Genomic DNA, 21,660 nt, shown 5'->3' on the forward strand with positions numbered 1-21,660 from the left:
CTGCTCAAGAAAGGGACTTCCTAAGCCCTAAACTAACAGAGCAGGGAACTAAACACAAAGCTAACACAGGTGCTACTAAGCACCAAGCTACAAGCAGAGCTTTACACTAATAAGCTAAACACAGAACTAACCAGCTACCTAAGCACTGCTCTAACAAGCTAGAAACAACTAACAAGGTGCTTCCTAAGCACTACTCTGGCAAGCAACCAGAAGAGCTCCTAGCACTAAAAGGGAAGACAGGGGAGCCACAAGGAAAAAGCAGTGAAGCTAACACATAAGCCAAAAGTGCTTCTAAAGCACCAAACACCAACAGCAAAGACTGCAATGCTCCCAATAGCACAAACACCAGAAGTACTTCTAACAGCAAACTCTGCAGTGTTCCTAACAACACCAAACCCTGAAGTACTTCTATCAGCAACAGAGCTTCCAAAGCCCTACACACAGCAATGCTTCCAAAACCAAGAGGGAAAAGCAAGAAAGCTAAACACACAGTCACCAGTGCACACTGCACTAACACTAACCTGGCCCTTAGCAAAAGCAAGCAGGGAAACTAGACACAAAGTCAGAAGTGCACACTGCACCACCCTACCTAAAGCAAACACAACTGTTGCAAAGGCTCTGAAGGAAACCACACCACTTCCTTATCAAGGCCCTCCCTGATGATGTCACACTCCCTAGACCTAGGCAAAAGCACACTGACCCAGAGAGGCCCAACCCACACCAATGCAACACTGTGAAGCACTTGAAGCCAGTACACCCAAAGAGAGGTAGAGCAACTCAGGCAACACACACACAGGTGCAGTATAGTGAAACAATTAGAGCCATGCTGCTGGAAGCTGCCAGCACAGAGAGACAGAGCCAGCTCAGAAAGGACAGAGAAAAGAAACAGAAGCCAGCTAAGAAGCTGAACCCCAGGAAAGAGGTAAGTTTGAGAGGGGTTCAGACCCCAATCATAACAGCTCTTAAATAAACTTGACGGGCTGAAGATAGGACCCGAAGTGGTGAACTGGATAAGGAACTGGTTGATGGACAGACGCCAGAGGGTGGTGGTGAATGGAATTCACTCGGAGGAAGGAAAGGTGACTAGTGGAGTGCCTCAGGGATCGGTGCTGGGGCCAATTCTGTTCAATATATTTGTGAGTGACATTGCCGAAGGATTAGAAGGTAAAGTTTGCCTTTTTGCGGATGATACTAAGATTTGTAACAGAGTGGACACCTGGGAGGGAGTAGAAAACATGAAAAAGGATCTGCAAAAGCTAGAAGATTGGTCTAAGGCTTGGCAATTAAAATTCAATGCAAAGAAATGCAAAGTGATGCACTTAGGGAGTAGAAATCCACGGGAGACGTATGTGTTAGGCGGGGAGAGTCTGATAGGTACCAACAGGGAGAGGAATCTTGGGGTGATAGTATCTGAGGATCTGAAGGTGATGAAACAGTGTGACAAGGCGGTGGCCGTAAGTAGAAGGTTGCTAGGCTGTATAGAGAGGAGAGTGACCAACAGAAGAAAAGAGGTGTTAATGCCCCTGTACAAATCGTTGGTGAGGCCCCACCTGGAGTATTGTGTTCAGTTTTGGAGGCCGCATCTTGCTAAGGATGTAAAAAGAATTGAAACGGTGCAAAGAAAAGCTACGAGAATGGTATGGGATTTGCATTACAAGACGTATGAGAAGAGACTTGCTGACCTGAACATGTATACCCTGGAGGAAAGGAGAAACAGGGGTGATATGATACAGACGTTCAAATATTTGAAAGGTATTAATCTGCAAACGAACCTTTTCCGGAGATGAGAAGGCGGCAGAACTAGAGGGCATGAAATGAGATTGAAGAGGGGCAGACTCAAGAAAAATGTCAGGAAGTATTTTTTCACGGAGAGAGTGGTGGATGCTTGGAATGCCCTCCCGCGGGAGGAGGTGGAGAGGAAAACGGTAACAGAATTCAAACATGCGTGGGATAAACATAAAGGAATCCTGTTCAGAAGAAATGGATCCTCAGGAGCTTAGCCGAGATTGGGTGGCAGAGCCGGTGGTGGGAGGCGGGGCAGACTTATACGGTCTGTGCCAGAGCCGGTGGTGGGAGGCGGGGCTAGTGCTGGGCAGACTTGTACGGTCTGTGCCCTGAAAATGACAGTTACAAATCAAGGTAAGATATACACAAAAAGTAGCACATATGAGTTTGTCTTGTTGGGCAGACTGGATGGACCGTGCAGGTCTTTTTCTGCCGTCATCTACTATGTTACTATGTTACTTTCCAAATTTCTTGTATTATCACTCAAAGAGATGTATAATAAAATTTAATAAAGATAAAAACCTAAAATGTAGCAGTCCCTCATTTATCAGCTGTTGCTTAACAGAAAACTCTGCAAGAGTTCTTTAGCACCTCTGGTCACCGTATCTCAAAAAAGATATAGCGGAATTAGAAAAGGTGCAAAGAACAGCGACCAAAATGACAGAGGGAATGGAACTGCTCTTATATGAGGAAAGGCTAAAGAGGTTAGGGCGCTTCAGTTTAGAAAAGAGATGACTGAGGGGGGATATGAGGAGTGGAGCAGGTGGAGGTGAATCTATTTTTTACTCAAAAAGTACAAAGATCAGGGGACACTAAACAAAATTGCATGGAAATACTTTTAAACAAATAGGAGGAAATATTTTTTCACTCAATGAATAGTTAAGCTCTGGAACTCATTGCTGAATTATGTGGTAATGGCGGTTAGCGTATCTGGGTTTAAAAAAGGTTTGGACAAGTTCCTGAAGTCCATCGTCTGCTATTGAGATGGACAAGGAGAGAAGCCACTGCTTGCCCTGGGATTGGTAGCATGGAAGGGTGCTACTAATTGGGTTTCTGCCAGGTACTTGTGACCTGTATTGGCCACTGCTGGAAGCAGGATACTGGGCTAGATGGACCCACTGGTCTGACCCAGTATAGCTATTCTTATGCTCTGACCATAATGCATTAGATATGTCTAGTTGGTCACATCTTGTTCCTGTAAACTGTGCTTTGATCATCCCTTGTTTCAGATTTGCTCCTGGTGGCTCAAGTCTTAGAACTATGCAGCTTTCTGCTCTCCAAGGATATCCCAACCAAGTATACCCTCTCATTCTATAACAGGTCACCTAAGGTTAAGTGCCAATTGCGCCCATGAGTTATAGAATGCTAGTACTTCTTCACGTGACCTAGCCGCAGGCTCAGAGGCATTCTATAATACACGCGCACAACTGGCTTAGTGTGTAAATGCAAGGCAGCATTCACATGGGGAGCAGCATGAACAAGGCATGTATTTTTAGCCAATTGTACACCGCTTGGATCCTGCTGTATTGGAAATGGCGGTATAACAAGTTATTAAACATAAACAAACATTGCGTAACATACAGAATACTGTAAGCTAAAGAGCTGCATTTAGGAATGCACATTTACACTTAGCATGGCTTAAGTGGGCGTGCCTAAATGTAGGCAAGTAGTTGCTGATTTACGCTAGTATTCTGTAAGAACACTTTCTTGCTCAAGTGCTCTGATAGAACAGGCTCACGGCTCATGTAATTTGGGCCCCTAAATTGAAGCGCCCAGTTATAGAATTGTCCCCATTGTATTCTGAGGTCAGAATGAAATGGCCTATGTTGACTTCTGTAAGGATCCTGCACCTTGAGTTTACAAATGAGTTTGATTAAATGCAAGACGCCAAGAGATGGCTTCATTAGTCTATTGCTGGATAAATGTATATGTCACATACTGTGGCCATAGTAGCCCAATTCAGATTCTTCATGAACACTGTTCCTGATCTGTCACTGTAACAGCAGCAGTTGTAGCTCCCCTGGGGACTCTGAATACTATGTTAGTTCAGTCACATTTCCAATAAAGAACATCACTCATCAAAACACAGCAGTGCTTACTTGGTGAGGGTGGGTGTGACTTCATCCACAGTGGAACTACTGTGGCTTCCATTGACCATCTGACCCTGTGAAGGCATTACAAGGGAGAGGGTGACGCTGGTTTTGCTGGTACTCTGTGTGGAGTATGGAACAGAGACTGGGTAAATACGTCCTCCTGAAAACAGGCACATAAAGAGATGAATCAGATGAAGGCTGGGGTACCATTAATTCAGAAAAAGTACTAGTGAAGATCAGCTGATTCACACACACATGCAGATGTGACAGCATGCTAAGGATGAATGATATTATGGGTCAGCACTAGCCAACAGCTTACAGTCATGCCTAGGCTAAATGTCAGCACACCTTGAACTTTCTGACACAAAATGCCATACCGGAAGTGGGCGTTAGGTTGGGCTGGCTCATCTCTCCTAGTGGGTACCCAAAATTCCTGATGAGTAACGTCATGTCCTCATGCTTAACGCAGAACTGTGAGCGCTCCCCTCCACTAGCGAAAGTGTCTCGGTGGATCCGTTTCACGCGGTCTACAACAGCCTGAGCCACTGCATCCAGTGCTGTCTGCTTTGCGAATTCTGTGGCAACCATTGCAGCAATCTCCTGATGTGAAAAAGGAGAGGGGGACAGAGCCAGGATTTCACACATCTCTGAAAGACTCCACGGTTTCTGAATATTACAGAGTAATTAACTGCCTGGTAAAGATAAAATAGTTATGGATCTACCAAAACCTAATTAAGGAATAATACATGAGGACAATGTGCACTCATGTTTTGTGCTCCTACAGCTGGGAACCTTTTCCTCATGGGCTATTAACCCAAAGGAAACCTGCACTTCCATCTCATCCATGTAGACACAGACCCATCAAAGCTTATTTTCAAAGCTCTAAGTTTTATGTTGTGTTTTATTGCATTTGATATACTGCTTTATCTGAGCAGGTCAAAACAGTTTACAATCAAATTATACAAATTTTATCATAAACATAGTAATTAGATGTTAAATCTTGTATTCAAACCAAGCCGCTCTTCTCAGCAGCCTCTATAATGGAAGCATATATTGTCCAACACTGTTCATCACAATTGTAATACCACTAAACAATGAACAAGGATTGACCAACCACCTTGTGCTCTTATTTTGTCACAATTAGCATCTGAGCTCTACATGATATTCACCTGATCAGCGTCTTCAGGAGCCAGAGCTGAAATTAAAAGTATCACACACCCTAATAAGAACACTATTCAAATACAAACTATTTACCATTACTTCATACAAATAATAAAATCATACCTTGTTAACTGAATTCAAAAATTCTTGGATCACTTCGGGAAAGAGCAAAAAGTGGTGAGTTGCAAACACCCAAACACCACCAATTCTGAGGACTGTTTGCAGATAGGACATATTAATATCAGAACCCATTGACTACTTAATTCACAACTGTGACCAATTGATTTCTTTATTTAACCCTGAAGGTGCAGCTGTTCCCCACGTGTAAATTATCCTTTGTTCTTTACAACAAAAGTCAGGGCAACACTGCCTCCTCTCCAAAGTTCTACCTGTAATAAATCTGCAAACAGCAAATCTGTAGGCTGCTGATGTGCTTGATCCCAGTGAGTGAATAGCAGCACTTCCTCGCGATTTAACCGCAAATTACTCAGATGTTGGGCAATTCTAAACTTTACTGGTCTGTTTGACCTATATACAACTTTTGACATGGACGAACGATTCCATACACTACTTGCTTAGAGGTACAATTTGTACACGATTTTAATCTAAATAGTCTGAGTGTGTGGAATCTGAATTATATCCATTTCTATACATAGATGGCATTATACACACTGTCCACATTCAAAGTGACCTGCTATAGTTGCTGAAGGTAATGTTTTTTACTCCAGTGTTACATTCCTTAACGACACCTCAATTGTTTCGCATAATTCTGAAAAATGTAATCCATAACCAATCTGTAACAAATTGTATTTCCAATATCTAACCCATATTGTAAGCCACACTGAACCTGCAAAAAGGTGGGAAAATGTGGGACACAAATGCAATAAATAAATAAATAAAACTAGATATACCAGCTCATGTTTAACAATTCGCTAAGATTGAGACTCCTAGTAAAGGCGAACTGTGGTTTTTCAATCAACTGTGATTGTAAAAACAAAACAGACCAAGGTTTATGTATAATTTTCTTAATACTATTAACTTGATCAAAATAAGGAAGCACGCGTCACTCTTGAATCTCTGGAGATTTCAGGCCAGTTAAATAACCATTCTCTATGCACATTAACTGCTCTTTTAAAAGCCCTTTTAACCACCTTAGTAGGATTCCTCTCTGGTAAAACAGGTTTCATTGTTACAGCCTGAGCTATGAATGTCTCTTGCTCCAAATACAAACGTTTAAGGCAGAGAAACTGCCCTACCAGAATACTCTCTTTCAGCTGGTGTGGATGAAAATGTTTAAAATGCAATAATGTATTGCGATACAACCATTTTAAAACTCCCTGCACAATATTATATATTGATGTACAAAAAAATTAACCTCATGCCCACTAATTGATGCACTAAACACTATATTAGGATTACAATTGTTAAGATATACTATAAACTGATTTAGTTCTTTTTTATCACCCAGCCAAATAGGAGCTCATCATCAATGAAGCGCTTCCAAAGTAATATATTATCATGTCTAATGTTATTAATGATCTTCTCAAATTCCGCCTTATAAAGTCAGGCAACCCCCTTAATCTACAGAAAATATCTCTGTTGACGTTCAAAATAATTTTTTGTTATAACTAAACTAGGTTAATTATACCCGATATACCCAGTTTGTATTTGAATAGTGCTCATATTAGGGTGTGAAACTTTTAATTTCAGCTCTGGCTCCTGAAGATGCTGATCAGGTGAAACACATCACCGTGTAAAGCTCAAATGCTAATTGTGACAAAATAAGAGCTTAAGATGGTTGGCCAATCCTTGATCATCAGTTGGTGGTATTACAATTGTGATGAACAGTGTTGGACAATTTATGCTTCCATTATAGAGGCTAATGAAAAGAACAGCTTAGTATGAATACAAGATTTAAGAAGATATTTGACTGATTGAATACCATCATTGGAGCTGTTCCTTTGACTCTGATTTTATCACTGTTACATCTAGAGGAACAAGATTGACCATCTACTATATTCTACAAAATGGTCAAGAAATTATTTAAATAAGGACTGGGCAAGCCATGTTGTATAATTAATTATTTTTAGATGTTTAATAAAGGTTTTGATAATTATTTGTAAAATTATTTCAGGTGTTAGGTGTAATTTGTATATAAAACAAAGTAAAATAAACTACACTTTAATAAACCAAAACAACATAAAATAAAATAGGAACTCCATTCTTATAGCCTAATATAACCACTCAAGATCAAATATGCTCCCCATTTATCCATAGTGTCTAGTCACTTTGGTTTTATACACCAGACATTAGCTCAGGAACAACAGTTATATTCTTCCAGCCAAGCAAATTGAATGTAGCTCTCTATACAGTCCCCTTCAGCTGCTAGAAAAGGCTGCCCTTCAAGTGGTCAGAAGGTGCCACTAACGACTGATGTCCAAGACTCACCCCTCTCCTGACCCAGGGGGCAATGAGGGCTGCTTTCATAACATCCAAAGGAATAGGAGCCATAGTCGAACCACAAATCAAGAAATCAACTTGCTTTATGTGCATCCAGCGCTAATACCTAGCAATTAGATCCACATCAGAACATTAAAGAATTCTTACTTGATTTGCCTGCCCAGGACCATGGGCACACTCTAAAGCCTTGTATAGTCCTTCTGACATCAGTACCAAGAATCCAGTCACCCCGTCCAATGGCTGCACCCCGTGGATCTCTGGCTCTGCTATGATTGGCTTAGATTTAGCAGCACTAATAGGGAATAAGCAGGCATAAGAACCTGGTTATCTATAGAGCTTTCATTAAAACAACAGAATAAATGCATCTTAGAAAAAGATAAATCAATGACCCAAGTCTTTCAGTACCATATTGGGCAGAAATCATTCAAAATTCATCTTTGATTTTCATGATTAAAAAGGGCATTTTGCCCAAAATAAGCATAACATATTCGTAAACAAAATGATGCCAGACACACTGAAAAATCAACAATTCAACTGTTTAATCCTTAAAATCCAATGTACAGATCCTTTTAGCATAACTTAATGAAGATTATATAAAGAGAAGTATAACACTGGATATTAGGATATGAGCTTTTTTTCCTCACTGAATTTTAGAATTCATTGTTGCTTAATCACTTTCAAAAAACACATTATGGACAGAGATCCAACACAGGGCATATTCAATAAAGCTTAGTGTGCACAAGAATGTCAATTAGTGCACATGCTAAACTATACACTGAGGCATATTTTCAAAGCACTTAGACTTACAAAGCTACTTAGAGGGGTATTTTAGATATGATGTCTAAGTCAGACTTTGGACATTTTGCATTAAATGACCCAAATCTTTTTTGTTGAAAATACCATTTTGAACAAGGCTTTGTGCATTTATCTTTTTAGGCCATTTTGAAACAAAACAAAACACACACACAAATGCACAAAATCAAGCCATTGGGATGTAGAAGGGGCCAGCATTTTTAGCAGACTGATCCCCCCCCAGACATCCCAGGAGAGCAATGCGTCACCCTAGGGGGCACTGCTGTGGACTTCACATAAATGCTCCCAGGTACACATCTCACTGTTGCTCCCTTATCTTCTCTGCTGAGCCCTCCAAAACCCACTACCCCCAACTGTACACCACTATAATAGCCTTTATGGGTGAAAGGGGAACCTATATGTGGGTACAGTGGGTTTTGAATGAGTTTTAGAGGGCTCACAGTTTCCATCACAAGTGTAACAGGTAGGGGAAGGTATGGGCCTGGGTTCACGTGTCCATAGTACACTGCACCAACCACTAGACTACTCCAGGAACCTGCATGCTGCTCTAATGGACCTGGCTGGTGTCATAGAGGCTGATGAATACTATTTTTCACATTTTTGAGGGGTGGGGGGGGGGGGGGTGGTCATCCCTGAATCCCTCTAGTGGTTATCTGGTCATTTAGGGGACCTTTTTGAGTCTAATTCATTCTAAAAACAGGTCTAGTCTAGACCAAAATGTTGACGTTTTCGTCCTAGACGTTTTTGTTTTCTTCCATTATGACTGTACAACGTCCAAGTGTTAGGCACACCCTGATCACGCCTTTGAGACACCCCCAACATACCCCCTTGTGAAGATGCACTGCAGATGAATTACGTAGTTAAACGTCTGCAAAATAGGTTTTGAAAATACCGATTTGGACATTTTGAGAAGAAATTTGTCCAAAATGGTGCCTTATGACACTTTTTGGACGTTTTTCTCTTTCGAAAATGAGCCTCATAGTAACCTATGGAACTTTGTAAGTCTAAGGCCTCAATGCTCAAAATTCCAGAGCTATTCCGAATAGCACCATTAAAATACCACCAGAACAGTGTAGAAGAACAATGCCCTAATGTTCAAAGCAAATGAGATGCAAATATAGGCACGCTCATAGTGTTAGCGCGCCTATATTTGAGGTCTTCAGCAGGAGAATTGTGCTTTGGCGCGGGAGGATTCTGCTTGGTGCATGCGCAGAAGAGTTCAGTGGTAAGCTTGGCTCCTGTGTGCATGCACCTAAAACCCGAACATGAAGCACACACTGGCGTCTGTTTTCTGCAGCCTAAATATAAGTGTTTAAAAAATGTTTTTAGCTTGGACAGTTATATTTAGATGCAGAAAACAGAAATCAATGTGTGCTTTCATTGGGCATTTTTATTTATTTGCATGGACACTTTAAATTTAGATACAGGAAACAGACACCAATGTGTGCTTTTGCGTGGGGCTGCTGTTTCACAAGACCAGCGCTTAAAGGCTTGCATGGGCTTCCTTCTGTGTCCAAAAGCAAAACTGTCAGATTTTCCAGAAAGAATCATGAGAAACGCATGAGAATCATGGAAAATCCTATCTTCCAACACCCTAATGCTTACTCAACCTGGCGTTATTTTTTGAAGTGGTAAGGCAATTTTGTTTTGGGTGCTCTTTTCTGGGCACTGGGGAGAAATACAAAATGGCCTCATTTACATAGGCTTGACTACATTTGTATGCTATCTGCGCTGCAGCCTGGTGTGCTTGATGTTTCCTGCGCTAGACCCCTCTGAACATTCTATGCAGGTACATTCAGGTGCTAGTATGGCGCTAGTGCCCGTGTTTACTTTTGAGCATTGGGGCCTCAGTCACTCCTGCTCATGCCATTTCCATCTCAAAATGGAAGCTGCCATCTCCCGCAGCAGTCTTGCAAGGTTTCCATGGAAAGCTGTGGCTGCCGTTTTGACTATGCAGCAGGCAGGGGCAACATAGGATCACTCCTGCTCCAAACAAACCACTAGACCAACAGGTATTTTAGAAGGTAGGTCTAGGGAGAGCCTATGGGTGAGGGCTTGAGAAGTGGGGAGAGGGTGGAGTTGGTGGGCAGCCTGGGAGGATTTTTTTTTTGTCAGGGGGATAAGCTCGCCTGAGCTTGTCACAGATTGCTCATGGGGGTTGCTGCATTTTGGATTCAGCAGAAAATGCACTGACATTTTCAGCCGAAACCTGAACTCGAATTTCAAGACAGTTTTTGTGCCGTATCCAAAACCAAAATTTGGTCGGCCTCTACTTCTCTACATCTTTCATCCTGCCTTCCCTATTCTGTAGCCATCTCTCCACCTCCTCCTCACGATCTAGTTGTTAGCTGTCTCTCATTCTCTCTGCAGCAGTCTGTCCCTAAGGCTTTCTGTCCCTAAGATTTCAGCAGAAGAAAATAAAGAAACCCAGGAGGAAGAATGCAGGCTGCAGTTAGGGAAAAGAGAAAAGAAAAATGTTACATTGTAAATTGTTATTTTTTGTGCACTGATTTTGCTGTGCTACTAATGATAGGCAGCTAAACAAGTTAATAAGAATATTTTATTTATTTTATTGCATTTGTATCCCACATTTTCCCACCTATTTGCGGGCTCAGTGTGGCTTACAATACATTGTAAATAATGGAAATACGATTTGTTACAAATCAGTTATGGATTACATTGTGAGAAGTTAAGCGAAGACAGAGTTAAGGTATCGTTAGGGAATAGGACAAGGAAAAGAACAATGGAACAATGGAAAGAGACAATGGGAAATTAATAGGGTAATAGAACCTTAGCAAAAGAACATTCGGTATAACATTTTCTGTGATAAAATTACGGGGGATGAGAGTTCAGAAAAGAATGTATTGGTGTATTTCTGGAACAGTGAGTGTGGACTTCATGTGTATTGATCCTTACAGTAAATTTTATCAAAGAGATGAGTCTTCAGTAGTTTGCGGAAGTTGGTTAGTTCGTGGATTGTTTTCAAGCATAAATATGACGGGGATTAAAACAGAAAGGAGAAACCTGAATGGAAAAGTGTTACAGTTTTTGACATTTTTCCATGTCCCATACCTGCCACTTCAGAAGAACAAGAAGGAAATCAGTCAGTCTTTGGATTAAAAATTATTGTTTTTCCTATGCTCTTCATATCTAGGGAGAACTTAACCTCACTCCCTAACCCTTGTGAGGTTGAAACTAGGAAGAGCTTCTGAGGAATTTTCCAGCTCCTATCAAAGGTGTGGACATGAAACCAACCAAATGAATTTCAAAAATCCCCATATGCCTACAAAACCATAACGAAAAACAGCATGTGGTACAGCTGTTTATTTTTATACAGTGCCCTTGAAAAGTTTTCACACCCATAGACAGTGGAATACAATTCAAAATGCCTTAAAAGCAGGAGTTTAGTTTCACTGATCCACTTCCAATGTAAATGAACAATTACAGGAATATTCAAAAAGTAATTAAGAACAAGAATACTTGATGTGCTTTGATGAATTTTTGAGCTGAATGTTTGCTGGGGTGTAACATTGAGTAATACAGTCTGCCATCCAATTTAATGAGATTTACTTTACAACAGCTTTCACCAATTTTATTTAGGCCCAGAGAGACAAATAGTCGTGTAGTCCTTCGACACAGCCAAGTCCTTTGTAGGCAGTAAGCCAATGCACAATTATAGACCAATATGTGCAAATCCAGTCCTCTCTGTAGGCAAGTGGTTTTACTCAAAATGAAGGCCTGATTTATATGGAATACAAAGATTGTTTTGGGTAGAAATCTATGATGTGTCTGCAGGACAACATTATTGAAAAACTAGCAGTAAGGAAAAAAAAGAGACCAGTGTTTGCAGTTCAGTTACTCTGCATGCTTTTGTAATTACTACTAGGACCTTTCATATAAGGAATTTCAGGTGCACTGATAAAATGGGCTCAAAAAGTGGCTTCATAGGTTGAATAAGGGCAACATTCAAATTCCAAGTGAATTTAGTCCCATCTGTTTATGTGTCAAATTAATTTCATTAAGTTTGAAATGTCTGGGTGGAAAGATATGAGATGGCCCTCTACTTAATGGTGATATGCTACTGTGGTGTTCAGGAGGATGTCAGAGGAGGAACACAGTCCAGAGGAAGAAAGGTGGTAACAATAATGTAAGAGTCTTATAGGATCACAGTCAAAATGATTCAGGTTTTTCTTGTTGCACCACACTGGGAATCTGTTCTACTTCAAACTATATCTTGCTCATTGCAAGATTATCTCTACTTCCGGAAGCAGGTAAAAGCTTGGCTCTTTTCTCAAGCCTTTATGGAAGAAGCATGAGCACATGGGGAAAGCCACTGTTTGTTCCTTGGATCAGCAGCAGGAATCTTGCTACTGTTTGGGATTCCGTCAGGTACTTGTGACCTGAATTGCCACTATTGGAAGGAGGATACTGGGCTAGATGGACCATTGGTCTGACCAGTATGGCTATTCTTATGTTCTAATTTGCTGGTTGCCCACACACACAAGGACTTTGATTACATGTACTATAGCAGGACTTGCTTATCCACTCCTACCCTAGCTCAGATTATATTTATGCACCTTTCTGACTGCACATGCAACTTTCTTTAAATTAGTCCCCTTATTTTCTAACTCCTGTTACTCTATCTCATCTATACATTCCGCCCTTGCTTATATCTTATGTTGTCTATTCAAATGTTTTATTGTGTTGACAATTTAAGTAGTATCCTACGCTATACTATATGCTATTATTTTGAATATTTTTACAGCTGCAATTCTGTGTTGCCTAAGTTCAACTTACTGTACACTGCCTTGGGTGAATTCTTTTTCAAAAAGGCGGTAAATAAATCCTAATAAACTAATTTTATGGTGGATTGCTTTAAGATCATAAAGAGGATATCTTCAATCTCCAGAGGGAGGCATAAGGAGGAGATGAGGCATCATTCAACACCCATGCCATGAATGAAGCATAGCGCCTTGGTCCTGTGAAAATCAGGTTGGAAGAACTTTCCAGGTGCCATAGCTGTTCTATGAACACAGGGTGCTATGAGAATTACCTTGGTCCTGTCCTCTTTCACTTGCTGTACCACCTTGGAAATAAGAGAATGTGCAGAACGGCATTGATAAGACCAATATTCCAGCCCCAAGAAAATGCATTCCCACACAACTGAAAGCTTGCTTGGTCTTCTGGAGCAGAACAGTGGTATTTTCTAATTACAGTTTTGTGCAGAAACTTAGGTACCCCAGTACAGGGCTCTGTATATCTGTACAGCAGTGCTATAGAAATGATTAGCAGTAGTAATTAATTTGTATATTTCAATGAATTCTTAAGTGAACAGAAGCGGACAGCTTCTACATGGTACAAACCTAAACATCTCTACAAATTTGAATGCATTATTACCATTTGCGTTTTGTTTTTCTTTAACAGATTCAGGTTCAAAATGGAAGGCAAAAGTTTGGACATCCTTTCAGTCAGTACTTTCTAAGCAGTACTTCAGAAATAAAGGTTTCCAGATATTTCCTGTAGTTATGAGGAAAGGTTTCCATTCTTGCTTTTGGAATTATTCCAACTCTTCCTTGAAGAACTATTCTAGGTCAGAAATATTTTTAGGTCTCCTTGCATGGACTGAATGTTTGAGATCTCCCCACAGATTTTCAATAATATTCAAAATCTGGGGAATGTGAATGCCATTCCAAACTCTTGGCTTTTCTTTCCTGCAAGTACTTCATGGTTGATTTTGAGGGATTTACTAAGAGCCCTTTTTCAGTTAAATTATTTCACTGATAGTGGGACATTAGCTTCTATAATATGTTGGTATTTGGTTGAATTTATTCTTCCTTCTCCCTACACAAAATCTCCTGCTCCACTAGCTGCCACACAATTTCAAAGCATAATAGATCCATCCCTCTGATTAATGTCTTTTCAAATGTTTGATCCTTTTTTCTTCAAATGTATTTTGTGTGGCTAAATGTTTCAGGCAATGTTAATGTTTTCTTTTAGTTTAGTTTATTTGGATTTGATATACATACTTTTGGAAATGACTTGTGTGATGTGATCTCCCATGCAGATCATAGTTGTGTAAAAAATAATGGACTACTCCAGGTGTCAGCTAAACTTTTCAGCAGGTGTTTGCAGTGATTTGAGGCTTCTGTTTTATAGATCTGACAAGTTTTGGGGTATATCTATCGAGATTTTCTTGATCTTCCAGATCTTGCATGGACTTCATCTATTCCATGTAACTTCCATACTTAACAACATTTCCAACAGTTGAAGTTGCAAGCTGGAAGCATTTAGAGAGATTTTACTTCCTCAGAATAAATTATATTATTTTTCAAATATTCAGACAGCTGATTAGAGAAACCCACTGTTGCTGAAAATAGAACAATCCTAAGCTGTCTTCACCTAAACAAGTCACTAAACGTTTTGAGCCTTTACTATTTCTAACAAAAAAAAAAAAAAAAAAAGGAAAAAAGAAGGCATTAATCAATCTGGCAGAGTGTCCAAACTTTTGTACTTGCCATGCACACTTAATATTTCCAGGGGGTCTTTTACAAAGGCGCGGTAGCATTTTTAATGCACGCTAAATGCTAGAGACACCCAAAGGAATATATGGGTGTCTCTAGCGTTAAACACATGCTTTAATTTTAGCATGTTTTTGTAAAAGGACCCCTCAATTTGTTAAAATCAGCAAATAGTAATTATGCATTAAAATTTGCAGAAATATTTCACGTTATAACTTTATGTTAGCTGCTGTTGACTTATAGGCATTCATCGACTAGTGGTGCCTAAGCTGTATTCTCTGGGGTATCTCAGTGTTCAAAGATTTGATTCATCACATTGGTTTACATCCAGAAAGAATAGGCATATATCAAGTACACACAAGTGCCAATATTGCCCTTGCTTTGCCTATCCTTCATCCATGAGAACATCAATATACATATTGCATAAAAGTAACTTGCTGTTTGTCTGTACATCTATTTTGCACATGCATATACAGTACTTCTGGGTAATCTTATAACAGCCCACTTGAGTGGGTAAATCTCAGGTCCTTTACAAAATTACCCCCAATTAACTCTTGTTTTTGTTGGTCACTGTTTTCAACTGTTTGCTAATAAAATTTCAGTTCATTAGCTGTTTACCTGTGAAAGGTTAGTGACTCCCCAGTAATAATTTTGTGTATTTGGTCTGTAGGTAGTTTCTAGAAACTGTGTGAACCATGGGTTTTGTGAGAGGTCTCGGTGTCCCTAGAAACCACTAGAAAATAGCTTGTAGAATATATGCCCAAAAGCAAGTAGGGACCTAGCTGACAGATTGGTTACAAGTGTAAGGGAATATACGCAGGTGGCAAGTATCCATGAGGTCTACCCCGATTGTGTATTACAGGAAATGTTGAGTATTCCTTGACACTGTCTCTTGGAGAACTTGCTTCAGCCCTTACAGAGATAAGTTATGGCAATTCAAAGATTCCCTATTCCCTGAGGTGGTCTGCAGCCAGGACCGGCATGGGGGGGGGGGGTGCAAACAGGGCATCTGCCCTGGGCCCCACAGCTTCAAGTGGCTCTCATTCAGTGGTGTGCTGGTAAATTTTTAACAACAGGCTCTCTCTCTGAACCACCTCTGCGCCCCCTCCCCCCCCCCCCCCCGTCCACCTCTGTGCCCCCTCCCCCCAAAAAATAAAAGATTTGCAGAGCTGGCTATACCCGGGGAGAGAACGTGCTTTCAAACAATCCTTACATCCAAATTTACCTTCTTTTAATGTAAAAAAAATATATCCTTTGTCCTCCATCTTTTAAGACACTGCCTACCTGCTGGATAGTGATGGCACAAGGAAAGCAAGTGAAGACTAACTCAAAATAACCTGGCTGTTCCTTAGCTGGGCCCTAGTATTACCATATTGAAAATGCGACCATACCAACAAGCCTCTGCGGTTATGCTCCACTAATAAGTTAAAAGATTAACTGGATTTCTTGAAAGGATTATATAAACTTAGGATGCATCATGATTAGGTACACACACATATGCTTATTTATTCAATATCACAATTCTTCATACAGCCACAAAACAACCTTTTAGGGTAGATAGTGTTCACAATGAGCTCCTTTTATTACCGACCAGACAGATAAGAGTTTTCAGTTTTGGTACAGTATAAGTTATCACAAGAACAAAATATAAGAAAACCAATATGGGCTGCATTAGGGGCTTAAATAGCCCATTTATGTATAAACAAAAGAAATCTGCATGAAACAAAATATTTATTTTGACTAATAAAACCACTTCCTCCTGACACATGTTCAAAACAGACAAATCCATTTGTCTATCTAAAAGGTAAACTTCTACAAAACAGATGAAGACCTGATTCCATGTGTGCCCCAATGAAAGGAGAGTTTAATTCTACTTCCATTTAATTTCAATATATTCCATCAACTTTATAACACCAGGCTTCCCATGGTAGATTACAACAACAACAGTTAAGACACGAACCCATCAGAAAACACAGGATATCCTCACTGAAATTTGGCCATTCATGCCCATTGCCCTCTTTCTCTCCCATCCAGTGTTCTATCTTGCCCCCCCCCCTTCCTTTTCACATTTTATAATCATTGATCCCCCATTCCCCCCCCCCCCCGGCTAAATATTAGATCACCCAGGGCCTAATTACCTGGCGCTGGCTGGAATGGAACTGAAGATCGAAGATTCTTCTGCCGACGAGGAGGCGGCGGCAGGGGTGTGGAGCAGTGCACTAGCAGGAAGCAGAAGGCGCTACCAGCCCGTGGCTGCAAGAGTGCCGTGCACTGTGGTCGGCCGCGAGCTGGGATGGACAGAGCAGGAGCCAAACACCTGCAGGAGCCGTTACAGAAGCGGGAAGGGCGCAGTCATTGGTTTGCAGGGTGCCGCAGAGGAAGGCGTCGTGACATTCATGGGCGGGACTCGAAGACCGGAGAGCAAGAGGAGCCATAGGGGGAGGAAGGAAGGCATCATGTCGTCGACAGATGGGCGGAACTCGGAGACTGGAGAGGCCGAGAGACAGCGAGAGGAGCCGCTGGGAGGAGACAAGTGAGTCGCAGTCTCGGTAGGTCAGGTGTAAGGCGCGCGCCGGTGCAGCACGGACGGAGCAGAAGTTAGAAGAAGGAAGGACACCCCCCCCTTGGTTTGCATCGCCCCGCCCTCGGTACGCCAATAGAACCAGCCCGATGCAGCACGAGGAGGCCTCCCTCCCACTGTAATTTGTAGGGGGGGGGGACTTTGTTGCGTCCCTGCTGACAGAGACAGCTGAACAACCGGCTCGCAAAATTCTTCAAAACTTAACAACCGGCTCTGCAGAGCCGGTGCGAGCCGGCTCCAGCACACCACTGCTCTCATTACTCTTTAGTCCAACAGCAGAATTGTCAGATCAGCAGAGGCACGCAGGCAAAACAGCACAAATTAATTTACATGTGCCTGTCCGTGGTACGGAGGGTCCACGATCCACAGCAGTGAGAGGGAGGAAGGCAAAGAACTTAAGTTGAGGCAGCGCAGAGGGGAGGGGGGGATACGACACCTCCCCCCCCCCCTCGCTCCCTCAGCTTCAGTTCTCTGGCTTCCTCCTTCCTTCCTTCCTTCTCACTGCTGTGGATCCATGACTGCCACACCAGAGCCAGCAGATATAAATTAATAACGCAGCACCATTCTTTTGTTCCGAATTTTAAAGGAGACATTTCTCTATACCTACCATCTATCCTGATGCTTTGAAGTATGGTAAGGCATTTTAAAAAACAGCAAAGAGGATCGCTTATGTGTTTTTTTTAAATCATAAGAACCACAGAAAATTCTATTTTAAAAAATCTACTTTTTAAGTATCACGAATTGTTTACCCTTTGTTTTCTTCAATACCAATTTTACAAAGCACTTGCTTGCTTTGTTAGAGATGGCTAGTCCCTTTGGTATGACACAGGAAGAGCCCTAATTTAGACAGTTTTCACTGCTTCGGGAGTGTTCCGTCCTCTGACAATCTTACACTAGTTTATAGTGTGGCCCTAAAATGTGTTTACTGCCTTTACTGTTATTCTCACTTCTAAGATTTTTACTGCTGCAGTTCTCACCGCAAAGATATATGAGCCATGCGTTGTGTGTAATATAGTCTCACATGTAATGCAGTCATCCCTGCTTGTCTGTATAAAGTTTATTACTAGTGGTCTATTCTCCTGCAAAGACCTCCTCCCCTTCTCAGTCAAGCTTGGCTCTTTTGTCTACCTGCTATCATTTCCTGGCCATTCTTACTATCTCTGTCCTGAGAGGTCAGCTGGGCATGACCTTTCCCTCCAATCGAGAACTGCCCCCTGGGACCACCCCTGCTACCTGATGGCAGGCTCTGTCCCTATTGGTCCCTTTCCTCCTCCTCCTCCCTGGGCTTGTGTGAGCCCCTTCTTGACCTCTCCTTCTCCATGAGGCATTCTCCATCTTGCTTCAGACAGCACTTGTCCTGCTAATCCCCCGTGTAACGAACATGGTTTTTTCCTTGTTCATTCTTTCTCATAAGATATTGCATGTTCCAGCCCCCAACTCTGAACTGCTTGCATCTGTTTAACTATTCTCCCACTTCTGCAACATGCTTCCTTTCTTCAGATTTCTATCTACAACCACTGATACAGCTCTCAGAATCATGGAGTCTCTTTGTCCTAGAGGCAATACTTCTGAACATCCGACTGTGAGTAATCTATTTATTCAATAAAGGAAATTTCCGAAAATAAAGAGGCTTCAGGTGCATGCTGGTGTGCTGAGATTATACTTGTAGGACATTAAGGCTTCACAGATATTAAGCTTTAAAAGGCCTTGACAGGGAGTGCTTTGCAGTTTGCATGTGCTGTAGCCATGCTCCCCTCCCCCGCTGTGGTTCTTATGATTAAAGAACACATAAGGGATTCTCTTTGTTGTTGTTGTTTTTTTTTTTTTTTTTACAATGCTGTATTACACTTCAAAGCATAGGAATGGATGGTAGGTAGGTAGGTATAGAGAGGAGGAGACAAATTTGGAGCAAAAGAATGGGGCTCATTATTAATTTATATGTTCAAGCCCTGGTGCAGCAGTCCGCTTTGAAATTGAAAGTACTCATGCCTCCCTCCTCCATCTCCGCACAGGCACAACACTACAATGTGTGTGGTGGTGGGGGAGGGGAGGAGGAAGGAGGCATGAGTACTTTCAATTTCAAAGCCAATAAGCCAGGGCAGCCCAGTGGGAAGTTTAAAGGATGAGGTCGTTTCAGAGTGCTTCTTGCACATGCTGTGCTGCAGCCCAATTGGTTGGTTCAGCAGCAGAGCAAGTTAAAATAGTTACAAAGGAAGCACAAAGCATTACCAAAGAAAGGTCCAGTAGATGAGTCACCATGCCTAGTTAACAGCAAGAAGCCTCAAGCCTAAGGAGGTCCTGCTGTGCCACAGTGCTACCGCCAGAGTTTGCCTGTGACATTGATGCCCTGGAGCAAGCAGCAAACTGATCCCAGGCCTTCAGAAGCAGGATTATTGCACAGGTGAAGGTAAGTTTGCTTACAGCTACCATCTCCCTTTTACCTCCCTTAGCCCCCTTGGCTGTATCCAACATTTCATCTGCCAGCTTAGTATCCAGTCTCATCTCTTTCTCTACCTTGCACCCCCCCCCCACCCCATTGTCATATGATATTTTATACTGTTGAAGAAATCTGTTCCAATTTGTGTGTTAGTAATGGTAGTTGGGGAGATGGGGGGGGGGGCAGGGAGGAGAGGGAATCAGAGGGGCCCCCTCCTTAATTTCTGCCCTGGGCCCCAAAAGGTCTAAAACTGGCCCTGTTTGCAGCAACCTCAAGGCACTTTGTGAACACCAAAAGCTCTGCCAAGAGGTGAAGAGCAGGACCCCTGTACTGAAAGTGGACTATATGAATCATGAAGCTTAAGAACTTTCTGCGTTTCAGATGACTAGTGATGTGAACTGGGCAAGCAAAGGGATTCACTGTATCCAACATCAAACCCAACAGATTTCTGCAGCTTATGTAACATCCACTTTTAGAGGCACAATAGATACATGTGAAATTATATAATGGATTACCATTATATAAAAGGAGAATGGGTTCACCTTGGCATAGTTATAAAGAATTCCAGAATATTTATGAGAAGACAGAAACTTCCAGAAACTGCTATGTGATCTTGGTCAAGCACAAAATTCAAGGCCAGTATCAGAGCAGCTCTTCTATAAAAGAATATAAGCAGGTAGGCCTAAGCAAATATTTTGGATAACATTTGGTTGAATGACCTCCATGCTGATCCAGAATGCCTTTCTAGTCAGCAGACTTAATCGTGAAATGTAGGTCTAACTGTGTACTTGGTATGTTCCCGATTCTATGATGTATAGCTTTGATGATCCTGAATGCAACTGTATGTACTATAAATGGTCTACTATTTAAAACAAATTATTGTACATGATGCCACTGTTGTGATTATAGTAAGCTACCAAATTTAACAGCTGTTGTGACAGTTCTGTAGCACACAAAGCTTTTCTTCTTTTTGTATACAGTCACCATTACATCCATTATAATAAAAATCAATGGAGAAGACAGAATTATTACGTTTACTTTTCATAAGCTTTACCAACCATATGCTACAGATCTGCAAGTGGTTTATTTAAAATATTTATATTCCACTTTAAACCCAAAGCAGATTATAATACATAAAATCAATATAACAGAATAATCAACATATACAAATAACTGTACCATGCTTTAAACAAAATATAACTAAAAATATTTGACTGAATAAAATATATGTCAACCAGAATAAGCTTGCACAAAATAAAGTTCTCAAATACTTTTTAAACTAAGAGGTAGTGGCATAAAGCCTGGAGATAAAGGAAGTTTATTCCATAATAATGGCCCTACCAATGAAAAAGTATGAGTACGAGTTTCCACATAATGGACATCTGAGACAGTGTAACTACTTGTCTGGACATTTCAGATTGCAATTCCTGATACTGTTTATATATATTGGACTCAACTATATAAATGGCACCCAAATTTTGGCACCCTCAAAAATGTGCACTATGTGCCATTCTATAAATGGCACTCAAAGTTGAGCACTGTTTATAAAACAGCGCTTAGTGTCGGGATCTGCGCCTATACCAACTGAATCCTGGTGTAAATCAGATGCACGGTCCCTGAATTCTTTAGCACTGTGTGCAAATCCTACAGATACCCCAGACCCGCAATCATACCTCCATTTTGGATCCGCGCAGAGAAATTTACCGCATATTCTTTATAAAGATGCATATGCAAATTCCACTTATTGCTAAATATCACCAATTGATTAGCACTCAAATATTGGCGCTAAATGGCTTGTTACACAATTAAATT

The 21,660-nt window shown here is 41.2% G+C and overlaps 1 protein-coding gene across 3 annotated transcripts in view; it reads right to left on the reverse strand.

Moving 5' to 3' along the window:
* TAB1 (TGF-beta activated kinase 1 (MAP3K7) binding protein 1) overlaps positions 1-21,660 on the reverse strand; it is a 190,448-nt gene that overhangs the window by 34,707 nt on the left and 134,081 nt on the right. For all 3 annotated transcript variants that reach the window (XM_030208454.1, XM_030208463.1, XM_030208445.1), the window contains 3 exons: positions 7,647-7,791; positions 4,256-4,478; positions 3,885-4,038 (listed from right to left, as the gene is read on the reverse strand). In XM_030208454.1, the coding sequence (XP_030064314.1) occupies positions 3,885-4,038; positions 4,256-4,478; positions 7,647-7,791 (522 nt within the window). The remainder of the gene's footprint in view (positions 1-3,884; positions 4,039-4,255; positions 4,479-7,646; positions 7,792-21,660) is intronic.

This window comes from Microcaecilia unicolor, chromosome 1 (assembly GCF_901765095.1).
Source record: "Microcaecilia unicolor chromosome 1, aMicUni1.1, whole genome shotgun sequence".
NCBI classification, from domain to species: Eukaryota; Metazoa; Chordata; class Amphibia; order Gymnophiona; family Siphonopidae; genus Microcaecilia; species Microcaecilia unicolor.